This window comes from Stegodyphus dumicola, chromosome X1, assembly GCF_044657685.1.
Source record: "Stegodyphus dumicola isolate Sdum_Otavi_A_Nest chromosome X1, ASM4465768v1".
NCBI lineage: Eukaryota > Metazoa > Arthropoda > Arachnida > Araneae > Eresidae > Stegodyphus > Stegodyphus dumicola.
Genome location: NC_140780.1, coordinates 214,313,358 through 214,327,984, shown reverse-complemented (window position 1 = coordinate 214,327,984; position 14,627 = coordinate 214,313,358). Strand labels below are relative to the sequence as shown.

At 32.9% G+C, this 14,627-nt stretch overlaps 1 protein-coding gene across 1 annotated transcript in view; it reads left to right on the top strand.

Moving 5' to 3' along the window:
* The window catches only part of LOC118182610 (uncharacterized), an 88,680-nt gene that overhangs the window by 48,959 nt on the left and 25,094 nt on the right, over positions 1-14,627 (top strand). Inside the window, exon 2 of the mRNA XM_035351984.2 lies at positions 13,721-13,850. Coding sequence (XP_035207875.1) covers positions 13,721-13,850 — 130 coding nt within the window. The remainder of the gene's footprint in view (positions 1-13,720; positions 13,851-14,627) is intronic.

Here is a 14,627-nt window from a genome sequence, read left to right as displayed (position 1 = left end):
CGGACCATTTTTTGTTCGTGATTTTAATTCAAAGTGTTATTTACTTATATTCAGCTGTGCAGTGACAAGAGCTATCCACTTAGAAGTAGTTCTTAACATAAGTGCTGATTCCTTTTTGTTAGGATTCCGACGATTTGTTTCTCGTCGAGGATTATGTTCCACTATATATTCTGATAACGCCAAAGCTTTTAAAAAAGCAAATAATGAATTGAAAAAATGGTGGAATCAGATAGATAATGATCAAGTTAAAAATTTGTTTGCTTCTAAAGGTATAGTTTGGAATTTTATAGTTGAAAAAAGTCCATGGTGGGGAGGTTTCTGGGAGAGACAGATACGAACGGTTAAAACCTACTTAAAGAAAATTGTTGGACGATCCTCTCTATCTTTGAAGGAATTGGAAACTGTTTTTTCGGAAATTGAAGCTCTGGTTAATTCCAGGCCTATCACGTATCTCTACAACGAACCCTCAGAACCCTCTCCACTCACCCCATCTCATTTTCTTATTGGTAAAAGATTGGTGTCTTTACCTGTAATAAAACATAAAAATGAAAATTTAAATGTTAATAGGAATTCTTTGGTAAAGAAATATAAATATCAGCAAACACTTTTGAATCACTTCTGGAACAGGTGGAGAAAGGAATATTTACTTAACCTAAGATCAGCTTTTATTTCTCCACAACCAGGTAATATAGTTTCATTTAAAGTGAATGATATTGTTTTGATTAATGATGAGCGTTATCCCAGAAATATGTGGATGATGGGAAAAATTTTAGAGCTATATCCAGGAAGAGATGGAAAAGTTCGTTCTCTTCTTATTCAGACTCCTAAAGGACAAATAAAACGCTCAGTACAACTTGTGTATAATTTGGAAATTAATCCTTAATTGTGTTAGTTTAATTGAGTTGCAACCTGTTAATGTTCTATCTGTGTATTAATTATAGTTTAATTGTGCTTATATTTTAATGCTTGATATTTGAACAATTTTCTTTGGAAGTTAAAAGTGTAATTGGTTTTTGTATGTTAAGTCACTGAATAATTTTGAAGCTTTGTATTTGATATAATATGCTATTTATATTTTATTCTTGTAATTTTAAATGGTTCCTGAATGTAAATTTAGTTAAAATTCAATGGTAAGTGAACTCAAGTGAGTTCAGGTGGGGAGTATTACGTATTTCCAGCGTCATTCTGACTAGAGGGCGCTGCGTTCGTCCTAATAGTCAGTGGCAGGCAGGATACTAAAGGTGTAAGACGTGGAAGGCAGAGATGCCTAATAATATATCTCTAATTGATTAAAATTTTCGTATATTTTCTTGTAAATAAATGTTGTTATTGTTAACAAAACCTCTTATTATCTCTTGGATTCACCTTTAGTCTCACAGAACCATTAGATGCAAAACATGGTTCCTGCCAAAATACAACTGATGAGGATCTTGGTTCCATTCTTCTCCAGTCAGGTTTATTTTCGGTGCCTGTTAAGAATAATGGCTTGCATAATGTTCTTTGGTGGTCTGTTGAAATTTGTCGTATGAGAAAGAAGCTTAATGCCTTGGCATAGATTTCAGCATTGCAGAAAATGAAGAATTGTATAAATATAAATACCTTGGAATATAGAAAAGTATATACTCAATGCTTACTGACGCTAAATCTGCCTCCTGAAACATGTTTCTTTCCACTGTTGATTATCACAAAGTGTGGAAAAAAATTTATACATATGTTGTTAAAAGCGCATTCATGAAAAAAATTAAAATAAGCGATATTGGTTTATCTGCGGAAGAGACAACGAACTCCCTAATAAATGCTGTGCTTCAGAAATCCTTCCCTTCTGATCCAGAGGGTAATGATAAACATTTATATAAGGAGTACCGTCGGTCTGCGTGTACTGCTTATTTTTCTTTTTTCTCCGATGAAGTTAATACAGTTATTTCTATACTAGAGCTAAATAAATCACGTGGTCCTGATTCTGTATTAAATAAGGTTATTAAACACTTTCTCTTGATATTTCCTTCTCTTCTGCATAAACTTTTTAATGTTTGTCTGGATGTTGGTATTTTTTTACATGTTTGGAAACATGTTCAGATGATACTTATTTCTGAAGGAAATGCGTCTCGTGTTCCTTATATGGATATGATAACCTTAGATGTATAAGCTTACCTCCTGGTCTAGGTAAGTGCTTGGAAAATCTTTTTGTTACCAGAATTTGCTGATATCTGCCCGAGGAGACTTTCTATCTTGTGATCAATACGGTTTTACACCTCAGAGGAGTACTGAAGACGCTCTTTTACGCTTGAATGAGCTTTTTCATAGCAGTACTTTTAGAAAAGGGGAAAATGTAACATCAATAAGTATTTAAAACACGGAGGAAAGTTAAGCGTAAAATAAAAATGTGAAGTAACAAAAATTTACATTTGTAAAAACAAATCAGAAAAACAAAATTATTTATTTTCGAGATAAAATACAAAATGCTGGAAAAAATAAAAACAAAGATTGCACTTCTGTGAACAGAAAAGTGGGGGGAATTTAATTCATGGGAAAGGTCCATTCATTTAAAATTCATGGGAAAGGTACTGTTACTAAGTTAAGTAATGGAATCTATTAAATATGAATAAATATTGAATGATGAGATCCTCAGTCAAAATAATTGCAAATTAAATAATTAAAAATAATGACATATTAAATAAATAAAGATAATTACAGATGAAATCATTGAAGGAAAATTAATGTCGTCCCAAGCACATGATCCAAGAGGCCATTGCGACAAAAACAAAAAAAAATTCTCTCTATGCGTCATTGCCACAAAAATCAAACTTTGAAAAAATTTTGTCTTTGCCACAAAATAAAACTATTGTGTATGACGTCATTCAAACATGTTTCTGTGGCGTAACGTAGGTGGGGTAAGGGGAAACATCTGTTTCCGGGCGCAGCGTTCAGGGGGCGCCAAATTAATATTTCGAAATTTTAGAATGAAATGTTTTCCATACTTGGCACTCAGAAAGGGGTGCAAAATCTTCAGTTGTCCCTGGGTGCTGAAAACCCTAGTTACAGCTTTGACATGTTTACATCAATTTCGGGAAAATCCAAGAAGTTGACAATCCTTCCTGATGTCACGTGATAAAACATGTCGACCGCCATGACTTTTCTGTGACATCACTTCTGCCTGCCGAGAACCATGGCTTACTAGTAACACAAACACAAAATATGGCTTACTACTAACACACACACAAAATCGTGCTCTGTATCTGCTCCTTCTGGGAGAAAGATTCTGTTTTTCCTCAATTCATGCTTCTGTTTCGATTCCATCTCCACATCTTTTATATTACTGTTGTGTACTTCTGTCATGAAGAATTTTAAGCAATCATTTAAAATTTGTACAAATAATCAGTTTCGCAAGATAAGAGTGTCTCTCTTGTGTATTTCTTAATTATTATAGTTAGTCCTACTTAAACATATTCCAAAAATAAGTCTTTTGTTTAGTTTGCTTTTTTATTAATGATATAAAAGGGAAACTATATTACTTGGGAACGAACCAGAAACTTTGGGCCACAAGCTCATAACAGAATGTACAAAAACTGAGTCATCACTGTAAAATGCTGTTACAGTACATCTGGGACATGATTTTCCATATATTCATGTAGAATTTGACTTGATTCACAGCATGAGATCACGAAGTAATATTTAAATGGTTTATTTAATAGAAAGAAATAAAAGTAAATAAAAAAAAGTATATAAAGATGAAGTTAACGGTATGCAGGATTAACATAATGATGCACCAACAGTCCTTTTATAAACTCTTGAAGACATGTGAGCCGTCTGCTCACGTCTGCCATCCACTCTCGACCAGGTCTCAGCGCTGTCTGTGATGATTCTTACTGCGCTGGGTGATGCTGTACTGATGACGTCATAACGGGCAATTCTCATTCAGCATTGGACGGTATGATTTCCCACAGCTTCGGCCAGCCTGAAGAGGCATCGTCCTCGATGTCTGTTGAATGGACATCACTATCATGTACCTGCAAAGATAATAAAAAAAAAAAAAAGAAAAGAAAAAAGAGAGTATCAGGTCCTTAGGTTTTGAGCTGATACAAACATCAAATCAATTTGACCATGGCTTCATATGGTCAGCCGCAGTAGATGTCAAATTTGGTCCTTCATGGCATCCTACTTTCTGGACTTCATATCTGTCATTTGATCGAACAGCTATGATTTTATACGGTCCATGAAACTTAGGTCGTAGTTTCAAACCAGTCCCATATTGAGTTCTCTGAATGGCTACCAAGTCGCCAATCTTGTATAGTTTCGGTTTCTTACGTTTCTTGTTGAATTGTTTTCGATTCTCTTCTTGAATCCTCAAAATGTTGTTTTTCGCATCTTCTCTCATTTCATCACGTTCTTGTATCAATTGTTTTAGATATTCTTCATTCAATATCTCACTAATTCTCAAATCTTCTTTGTTCTTCATTTTCGTGCCTATGAGAAGCTCAAACGGTGAATATTTCGTACTTCTCGTAGTCGTACTGTTGATTATCCTCTGGACAGCTGAAATATACTTAAACCATTTCGTTGAATCTTCATGTGATAATTTTGACAAAACAGGAATCAAAATTCTATGAATTCGCTCAATTTGTCCGTTACCTCTTGGAATACCGGTAGTAATTTTGACATGTTCTATTCCTTCTTCAGTACAATAAGCTAAAAATTCTTTCGTTGTAAAGGCACTACCTCGATCTGAAATGATTCTCGCTGGATTTCCAAATACAGTCTGTTGTTGCTTCAATTTTGAAATAACTTCTTGCGTAGTTGGTGATTTCACTGGATAGAACCAAGTAAATTTCGTAAAAGCGTCGACAACAGTTAGAATGTGTTGGTATCTCTTGTTCGTCGATGGAAGAGGTCCAATAAAGTCGATATGATACGTACTCAAAGGAACGTTTTCTTTTGGTACAGGATGAAGAAATCCTTCTGCTTTTCCTTGCTTCTTGTTGTACAGTATACATTCTATACAGTTAGCAATTACTTTTTCAACTTTGCATTTCAGTCTGGGAATATAGAATTCTTGCTCTACAGCATTCACAGTTTTATCTACAGCAAAGTGACCTTTTTTATGTACCTTCTGTATGATTTCATTCTGTAAGGATTCTGGCACTAGTAGAAGATCTTTACCATTTTCAAATTTGTACAAAATATCATTTCTCACGAAGAATCCATTTTCTTCTCCCTTCTCAACTAAATTCTTTATCAATTTCACATGTTCATCTTCGTTCTGTTGTTGTACTAACCGAATCTTCTCAGTTACATCGGATGTGTATGATGTTAAAATTAAAGCATTTCTACTTAAAGCATCAGCGTGTTTCATTTGGCTTCCTGAACGATGTACAATTTCGTAATCGAATTCTTCAATGAACATTGCCCATCTTGCAATTTTAGGAGTTAAATCTTTCTTATCTAAAGTTTTCTGAAAAGCGCTACAATCAGTTACAATTTTGAATTTAGTCCCTAACAAATAGTTTCGAAATTTCTTCAGAGCTTCTATTACTGCAAGGGCTTCTAATTCGTAACTACAGAGTTTCTCTTGCTGCGGTGAAGTCTTCTTACTCATATACTGGATTGGGTGATAATTACCATCATCAGACAATTGGAGTAATACCGCACCTTGACTACTAGCATCAGTATGAAGTTCTAATGGATATCCTTGCCTAAATATGCGTAGAACAGGTGCCTGAGAGAGAATTTCTTTTAGTCTGCAAAATGCTTCCTGTTGTTCGGAATCGAACTTAAAACCAATACCTTTTCTAAGCAAGTCACTAAGAGGTTTAGCTATTTTAGCATACTGAGGAATGAATTTACGAAAATATCCCGTTAGTCCTAAAAAGCTTTGTAGTTGTTTACAGTTACGCGGTTGTGGAAAGTTTCGAACAGCAACAGTTTTGGAAGGTGATGGTCGAATAGTTCCGTTTTCAATTACATGTCCCAAAAATTCAATTTTACGTTTTAAGAATTGGCACTTTTTGAAATTTATTTGTAATCCATACTCCGAAGCAGTTTTGAATACTCTTTCTAATTTGTCTAAACATTCAACTTCATCATTAGCCGGTATAACTATGTCATCCATATAAATAATTAGTACACCTTCATTTAACAAGTCACGAAATACTGAATAAATATATCTTTGAAAAACATTTTGACTAATACATAAACCAAAAGGAGCTTTAAGAAATTCGTAGATACCATTATGTGTTACAAATGCGGTATATTTGGTGCAATTTTCGTCTATGTCTACATGGAAAAAGCCATTTTTCAAATCTATTGTCGTGAAGACTCTTGACTGTTCTAAGCGATCAAGTACTTCCGGAATTAAAGGCAGTGGAAATTTGTCTTTAATAATCTTCTTATTTAATTTCCTATAATCTATACATAAACGTTTTGAATTATTACGCTTGTTACACAAAACAATAGGCGCCGAATAATTAGAATTGCTAGGCTTTATTATGCCCTCTTTCAACCATTCCTTAATTTGATCGTCAACAATTTTTTGTTCCGCGAAAGACGTGTATCTTCTATTTTGACAGACAGGAGTATAATCGCATAAATTTATTTGCATCTTGAAGTCAGATTGTCTATTTTTCCGTGGTTGGTACGAATTAATTAAATTACACAGTCTTTCTTTATGTTCTGCATTCGAAATATGCGATAAATCAATCTCGTTGACAGAAATAGCATTCACCAGATGTGAAAGGTAATTAAACGTCGAGCTACTTCCGCTTTCGGGACTTTTGTTTACATTAACAGAGACGCCAGACGATCGCGAAGGATCATAAACATTCTTCAATGAGACAGCAATATTCAAATTTCCCATAACGCAACGAACGTTAGAATTTCGAGATGACTCAGCAGTTATCAAGTTTACATTACTTTTATTCCGATGAGAAATTATTTGAAGGCCATTCTCAGTAAAAGAGAAGTTAAACTGACTCAATACATCCAAACCTAATACAATTTGATTACATAATGACTTAACAACATAAATTTTCGTACGCAGTGAAAAACTATCAATTGAAATATCAGAAATGAAAAAGCCGATGGGGTACGTTTGCTTTGATTCAATTCCGTTTAATGTGATATCGCTACAATTTAAATTAGGAGAACCAATCTGCTTGTATAACTCTACGCTGCATATCGTTACATCTGAACCAGTGTCAACTAAACTATCAACTAAATGATTATTTATTTCTACAGTCTTCCTAATTCTATCCTTGTCACAAATTCGTTGTAATAAAGCTGCTTGATGTGTCTCGGGGGTCTGCTCTGGACAGTTCGTTGAATAATGCCCGAACTTCTTCCATTTTATACATTTTACACCCTTCGATTTGTTTACACGATGCTTAGAATAATGCCCAAATTCCTGGCAATTAAAACATTTGACCTTATTAACGTTAGATTGATTTCGGTTTGATGACGAAAGCTTACTTCTATCTTTAACTTGAGTGTCTACTTTCGGTTTCGGATTTTTAAACTTATCATTGTCCGATCTCATTTTATCATAAATTTTAAGCCTTTGTTTAAATTCAGATATTGTTTCGCAACCATACAGTATAGTTTTCCTAACCACAGAATCGGGAATACCATCAATAACATATTTAATTAATGAAGCATCTTCAATGTTACCTCGCGAACACATTTCTTTCATTTTCAAAAAATACTCATCTAAGGATTCATTAGGCATTAATTTACGTTTACATAACATTTCATGCAACTCAGCAGAATTAAAAGCTTTACCATATTCAGATTTCAAAAGCTTTTTTAACTTACACCAATCATTAACTTTAGGTTCACTCTAAATAAATAGTTTCGCTTTACCTTTTAATGATCTTTTAGCAAAAACTAATTTATGCAAATCACTCAATTTCAAAGAGTTTATAACATCTTCAAATTCATCAATCCATTTATCAACATTTTCATATGAATTACCAGAAAAAGGATTAACAATACTTTCAATATCAGAAAAACTAAGATGAGGTTTAAAATGATCTTGAATTGGAAGCTGCATACTGTTATTTACTTGAGACTCGTTAAAACCAGGATTGTCTCTTTGATTATCATCAAGCATTACTTCAGAAATTTTATTAATATTTTCATCTTCAGTATCACTATTCTCTTCATGCAAAGTATTTTCAAATAATACAGATAAATCACATAGGAAAGAGACAATTCGGGTTACGACTTCCGTTTTTAAACCTTCTGAATTTATGCACAATACATTGCAAACTTTAATTAACTCATTCAAAGTAAAACTATTCTGCATTGTATCTATTTTCTTATTAAATTCTTCAGAATCTGGTTTAAATATAAAGCCAGAAAATTCACGTAATCTTTTCCGGTTATTTCGATCTCCATCAGTATTAAAAATAAGCTTATGCAAACTTTTGATTTCAGAACTTTTACTGTTCTTTAAAGCTGCTTCCAATTCTGGAATTTCTACTAACTTCATATTGGAAAGAAAGTTTTGTACTCACCCGACAGATGATCGTCGTTAATTGGGTAATCCACACTTTATACGAGTAATCCAATAAATCGAATAACTTGTGACAACAGTTCACTCAGTTCACAGTTCAAAGCACAGTTCTAGTACTCGCACATTTTGGAATTCGAGGCCCCACGTTGGGCGCCATATTTTTTTGTAGAATTTGACTTGATTCACAGCATGAGATCACGAAGTAATATTTAAATGGTTTATTTAATAGAAAGAAATAAAAGTAAATAAAAAAAAGTATATAAAGATGAAGTTAACGGTATGCAGGATTAACATAATGATGCACCAACAGTCCTTTTATAAACTCTTGAAGACGTGTGAGCCGTCTGCTCACGTCTGCCATCCACTCTCGACCAGGTCTCAGCGCTGTCTGTGATGATTCTTACTGCGCTGGGTGATGCTGTACTGATGACGTCATAACGGGCAATTCTCATTCAGCATTGGACGGTATGATTTCCCACATTCATTACCTTAATTGTTTCCATTTAATTTGTCCAGTACTCATTTGTGCCTATCAGTGGTCGAGTGGTAACGTCTCTGAACACTGGTAGTTCATCCTGGGATCGAATCTTGCCGAAAGGGCTGGCTGCAAGGTTTTTTTTTTTTTTTTTTTTTTTTTTTTTTTTTTTTTTTACCCCTGTGTTATGTGGATACGAGCCAACATATATCCCTTCCCATAATGAATGAACCTAACCTTCAGTGTTCATTCATCAGTGCTGAAAGCTAGCTAGAATGTATCAGTAATTTCAAAGGATTTTTATCAATTAAGAATGAGACTGAAGAAACTGTACAAATTGCAGAAGCAACTGGTGGTGAAGGATTTTCAAATATGGAAGAAAGTGAGGTCAAAAAATTAATCAAGAAATGATAAATAAAGAACTGGATGATCTTTTAACACCAGTAGACAATGAAAGCAGTAGCAATAAAGATGATAAAACGCCTTTAATTTACAAGAAGTTAAAATGAATCTTTGAAAAAAGGGCAAGAAATGTTTCATTTTGCAATGGAGATTGACCAGATGACCAAAGCCAAGACACTTTATGAGAGGGCATTGAAAAACTGTGTGCTTTGATGCCTCACTAGTGGTTAAGACCATTGAATGCTGGTGCTTCAACCTAGGTTTGAATCCAGGTGAGCATTCTGGATGCATGGTTGGTTTTCGTGATTTTCTTCCATGTATAACATAAATATGTGCCAGTTTCCCTTAGTAAGCCGTCCACGTAGGCACCCCTTCCCCTAGGCAGATAGCCTGTGTATTTTTTGCTATAATCAAATAACCTAACCTAACTTTACAACGAAACTTTAAAAGATCTACATTAGTCATTGTTCCAGGGGGGAAAAAATCAGACTTTATTTTAAAAAAAATATTTATTTATTTATCACATGCTTATTAAGCAATACTAAAGAGTCCTTTCAAGTAACATTTATTTCTCTTTTTTTTTCCCTTGACCATATTTAGGTTTATTTAAATTATAAGTCAGATTTACCTAACACATTTTCCCTATAGAAAGTTAACTTTGCAGAACACAGTTTTGCCATACGGGGAACATACACAGACCTTGTAAGAAATATACTAACTTAACCGGCTTTTCTCAATATACTATGGGTGATCCCCTGATCACAACTAGAGAAGTTGGGATAACTCAGAGAATTTTACAATAGCTTGCTTTTGGTGTGCGTATGATTTTCATCTTATAGAACTAGTTTTATTCCAAAACTCCTAACCAATAAAGTAAAATGCAGTATTTGCTATTTAGCTTTCACTTCAACAGAACCTTGGAATGATCTACTATATTTTTAAGTTATAAAGTCTAGACCTGAAAAATTAACTTTATTTTCTGAGAATGTTAAGAATTTCTGCAAGTTTCAGACAAGATTTCCAACAACCTGAAAAATTTATTGATATTGTAAGCAAACACCCATCTGGCATTATTATTGAAAGTTTAAAAAATTGTAGAATCTCTTATCTTTCTTTCCCTAACTAATTTCATTAATGATAATGAACCTGAGGAAAATTATCTAATTAAATAATAAATTTAATTTTTCTCTGTTAATGCACGGTAACCATTTATGTTAAGATTACGCTTGGTGACTGCAAAAGTGTCCCTATTTTTAAGACACAATAACACGCCGAATAAATGACTTCTGAATGAATTAGTGTCCCTATTTATCAAAATGTTAATGTTCAGTTGGCATCTGCTACACACTTTTGGCAATTATCATGAGATTGGAGAGTAATGACATTTTGTTCCAGTAAATTTTGTTTGGTTCTGTTGCACTGTGCAGAAGTTAAACCCATAGTTCAGTTATTTCAAAAGGATTTTAAGTGAAATTTGAGATTCTGTCACAGATTACGCAGCAAGTGTTCGTCAGGGCTTTCCATGTGCTTTAAAGCAGAAATGATCAAGGCGTAATGTCGCTGTTTTCTCACACATTAAGAAAGCATGTGGAAGCATTCTTTCGAATGTATACATGCCAGACATGGCAAACAGTTTTTATAATAGCTGATGACGTATTAAATACAAAGACTATGCCAAAGAAAAAGACTTTGTAATGCAAAATAAAAACACTTTTTTTTTAGGTCCAATTGGAGAAAATTAAAAATAAAGAAAACAGTAAATTTCACAAAACATTCCAAGCTCAAGACAAGAGACAAACATTCAGTCATTTGACAAAATGTTAGATGCAGTAAAATGTAAGCTGTTTACTGACGCTGAAATAAATGACTTTGGGATTTATTTTGCTGGTTACTATGCAGAAAGCACTTATGGGCATATTGTCATCGAATATAGCGTAGTGTGAATATGCATAAAACAATAAAATATTTATATCTAGATGGCAAAATAGTAAAACGCTTGGATAAATCAGTTACAATAATACACAGATAAACTGGTTGATAAATTTGAAAAAGTTTTGAACTAAGGTATTTAGTACACAGTTTATAAACTGTGTACTAAATAGCGAAATCTAAGGTAACGACACAAGTTAACCCTAACTGAATCCTATTCAACTACTAAAAATGAAAGAGGTTTGGCGGTTTTTATTAAGTGATTGTTCAGAAATCTATGTGGTGGAGCCAAATGCAGGCAATTAATTGTTCTTGCCAAATTATGTGTCCTGACTACAATGCATGCATTCATGAATGTACTTAATTTAGATGCAACTATAAAGTGGAATATGTGCAAGCATATCTGTTTTGTATGTCAGTATAGAAAAAGTAAAATATCTGATAATCATTATGACTTTGTGGATGATATAGCTATTGATCATGATGATGATAAGCTTACTCAGTAGGATATAATTTTGTCAGAGTTAAGAAAAAATGTATCTAGCACTTCCCAAACTTTTAATTTTGCTGGAAAGGTTTGGAGTTTGAATGAAAACTTTGTATTCGTGATGCATTCTATAAAATCGGATGCTGAATATAATTGAGTAAAATGATTGATACAGTGCAGCGAACAGTGGGTGCAGTGCGTACTTAGAGTGCCAGCTTTTCTGAACTCGAAATTACTTGTGCTTCATATAAAAACATTATACCCCAAGGTATGACAAAGAAAAATTTATGTGTCCCAGAGAGATAAGGAAGAATTTTAAATCACTGCCCCAGGAATATTGAATGTTGAAGAGCCAAATAATAACTAAGGTACTTGGCCATCACCACAGGAACACAGTCTGAAAGACTGAACTTCTTTGTTCTAGGCTAAGTTGTATGCTTCCTGCCCTTACACGTAATACTTCTCTTATACCCAGTAGCTTCCATTACAGACCTGTGGCAATATATTCCTAGTAAATGACTTGCAATTAAATTTTTTTTGCAATAACTGGTAATAAATTTTGCTGAAAAAATAAAAGTCTGTGTCAACAATTTCATCATTTTATTGTTTTATTTTAAATTCTTAATTGTATCAGTTATTTATATATATATATATGAAAATTTTTGCATTTGAATATTATAATAATTTTTATTGATTAATAAATAACATTATTGTAATAAATTTGGGAAATGCACGTACATTGTAAAGCGCCTCACAACTAAACTGCAAGCAACTACAGTCAAAAGTCTTTAATCCGTACGACCATAATCCGGAATGATCTATAATCCGGACCTCAAAGCTACAAACTTTCTGCATGCGTAAACGCATTAATGCGTTTACGCATGCGCGTTTACTGTATAACGGAGGGTATAAGCTAGGCTAAAATTATCTAATTATCTATTTCAGTTAATGTTACAGATTGCGTTGTTTCTTAATCTTCTAATTGGATCCGGCTTATTATTTTTTGCAGACTGTTAGAGGAATTTTATAAAAAGTAAGCTTGAACTTTCGATTATGTCAAAAAGAGTTTCAGATTCTGGAGCTGCCAAAGCATCTACAAAGCGAAAGCATGTTTCGATATACCGCTTCTGATAGTGAAGAAAGTGACAGAGAGGTTATTGAAAACGAAAAAATTTCGATTGACAAATTAGTCGGTATTCTCGACACAGCAATTATAGGACTTGAACAGCGGAACTTTGTAACTGAACAAGAAATTATGTCTGTTTATAGAATTAAAGAGAAAGTATTAGCACATAAAACGAAGCAACTTAAACAACTTACATTGAAAGAAATGTTTAATACAGTAAACAAATAAATATTAAGCTCCTTTTTTTTTTTTTTTTTTTTTTTTTTTTTTTTTTTTTTTTTGTAAATTTTGATACCGTTTAGATCATATAATTGCTCCTTATTTCATAAATTACGGTTTCATACTTTTAATTTTATAATTTCTGCATATCATCTTACCAGATTTAAACTGATGATCTATAAACCGGGAAAACCGATAATCCGGAATCGCCGAAGTCTCGACGAGTCCGGATTAAAGACTTTTGACTGTACTAATGAAGTGGTAAGTCCAACATTTATGTAAATCTTAAAATATTTGAATCAATAAAATTTATGAAATTAAAAAAAATTCTGTGTTTATTGTAGTAAACAGAGACCTAACAAATATTAAATCAGCCAGATACCAGTGTTCCGCTTAAACTGAAGTTGAATATTCATGTACCCATTTCTTTTGTCATAATCATCTTCATGAGACGAAACCTTGTATTAGAAAGTGACATGTTGCTGTTTTTATGTATTTACGTTAAAGCGAAAGCATTGATGTGTCTTTGTTGCAACAATCTCAAAATCTGGACTAATTATTGTATTTCTGTCATAGGTGGAAAGTGTGTTTATGATCATTCTGGCCATTTTTGATACATATTGCCTAATTGAAGCCCAACCTGGGTCGATTCACTATAGATATTTTGGTATAAGCTTCCTTTTTGTCTACAGTGGAAATCAGCATGGTAAGAATAAAAAAATCTTAATTTTTCATGTTTTTACAAATGGACATTAAATAAATTGATCTACTTTTAATAGAAGTTAATATATATGTAATATTATATGTACTCTAGAATTATGTGTCTAGTCAGTTTAAATGAGTAACATATTATATTGGAAAATTAACATACTTAGAAGTTCTTTAAATAGTTAAATTTCTATAGCTCATTTTTTTCATTTTTAAAATAATTAAAAATTGACTTATGAAAATGACTTTTGAAAGTTATAGTTACCAAATTAATACATATATACTATATTATGTGCATATGTACGTGCATATGTATGAATGAAATTCTTTGTTTTCAAATCTTTTAGCTAATCTTAAAATTTAAATTCATTTTCTTTAATCTATTTATGTTATGTGCTGCCTTTTTCTATAGGCATACATCTTTTCGGTTTTATATTTAAGGAAACATGAAGCCATTCTACTTCTGGGGGGGGGGGAGGACTTTCAGTTCTGAGTTTAAAATGGAGCTAAGCAGAGCTTTGCAATTTGTTGTCTATGCATGTCTTATGGTTAAATACTTATAAATGTTAATATATTAACTGATTAATTAAAAAATTTCCATGAATGTTCTTTCAAATATTTTAATGGCATGTACCCAGTTTTATAATGAAATTTACTAAATCATGTGGTGTAATATGTAACCTGACATATAATGTAGTTTTGCCTTCTTTAGGCTGGTTGTCATTGTTGTCCATACTACATGAAACAATGGTTGTCAGAGCCTACTGCAAAGAGA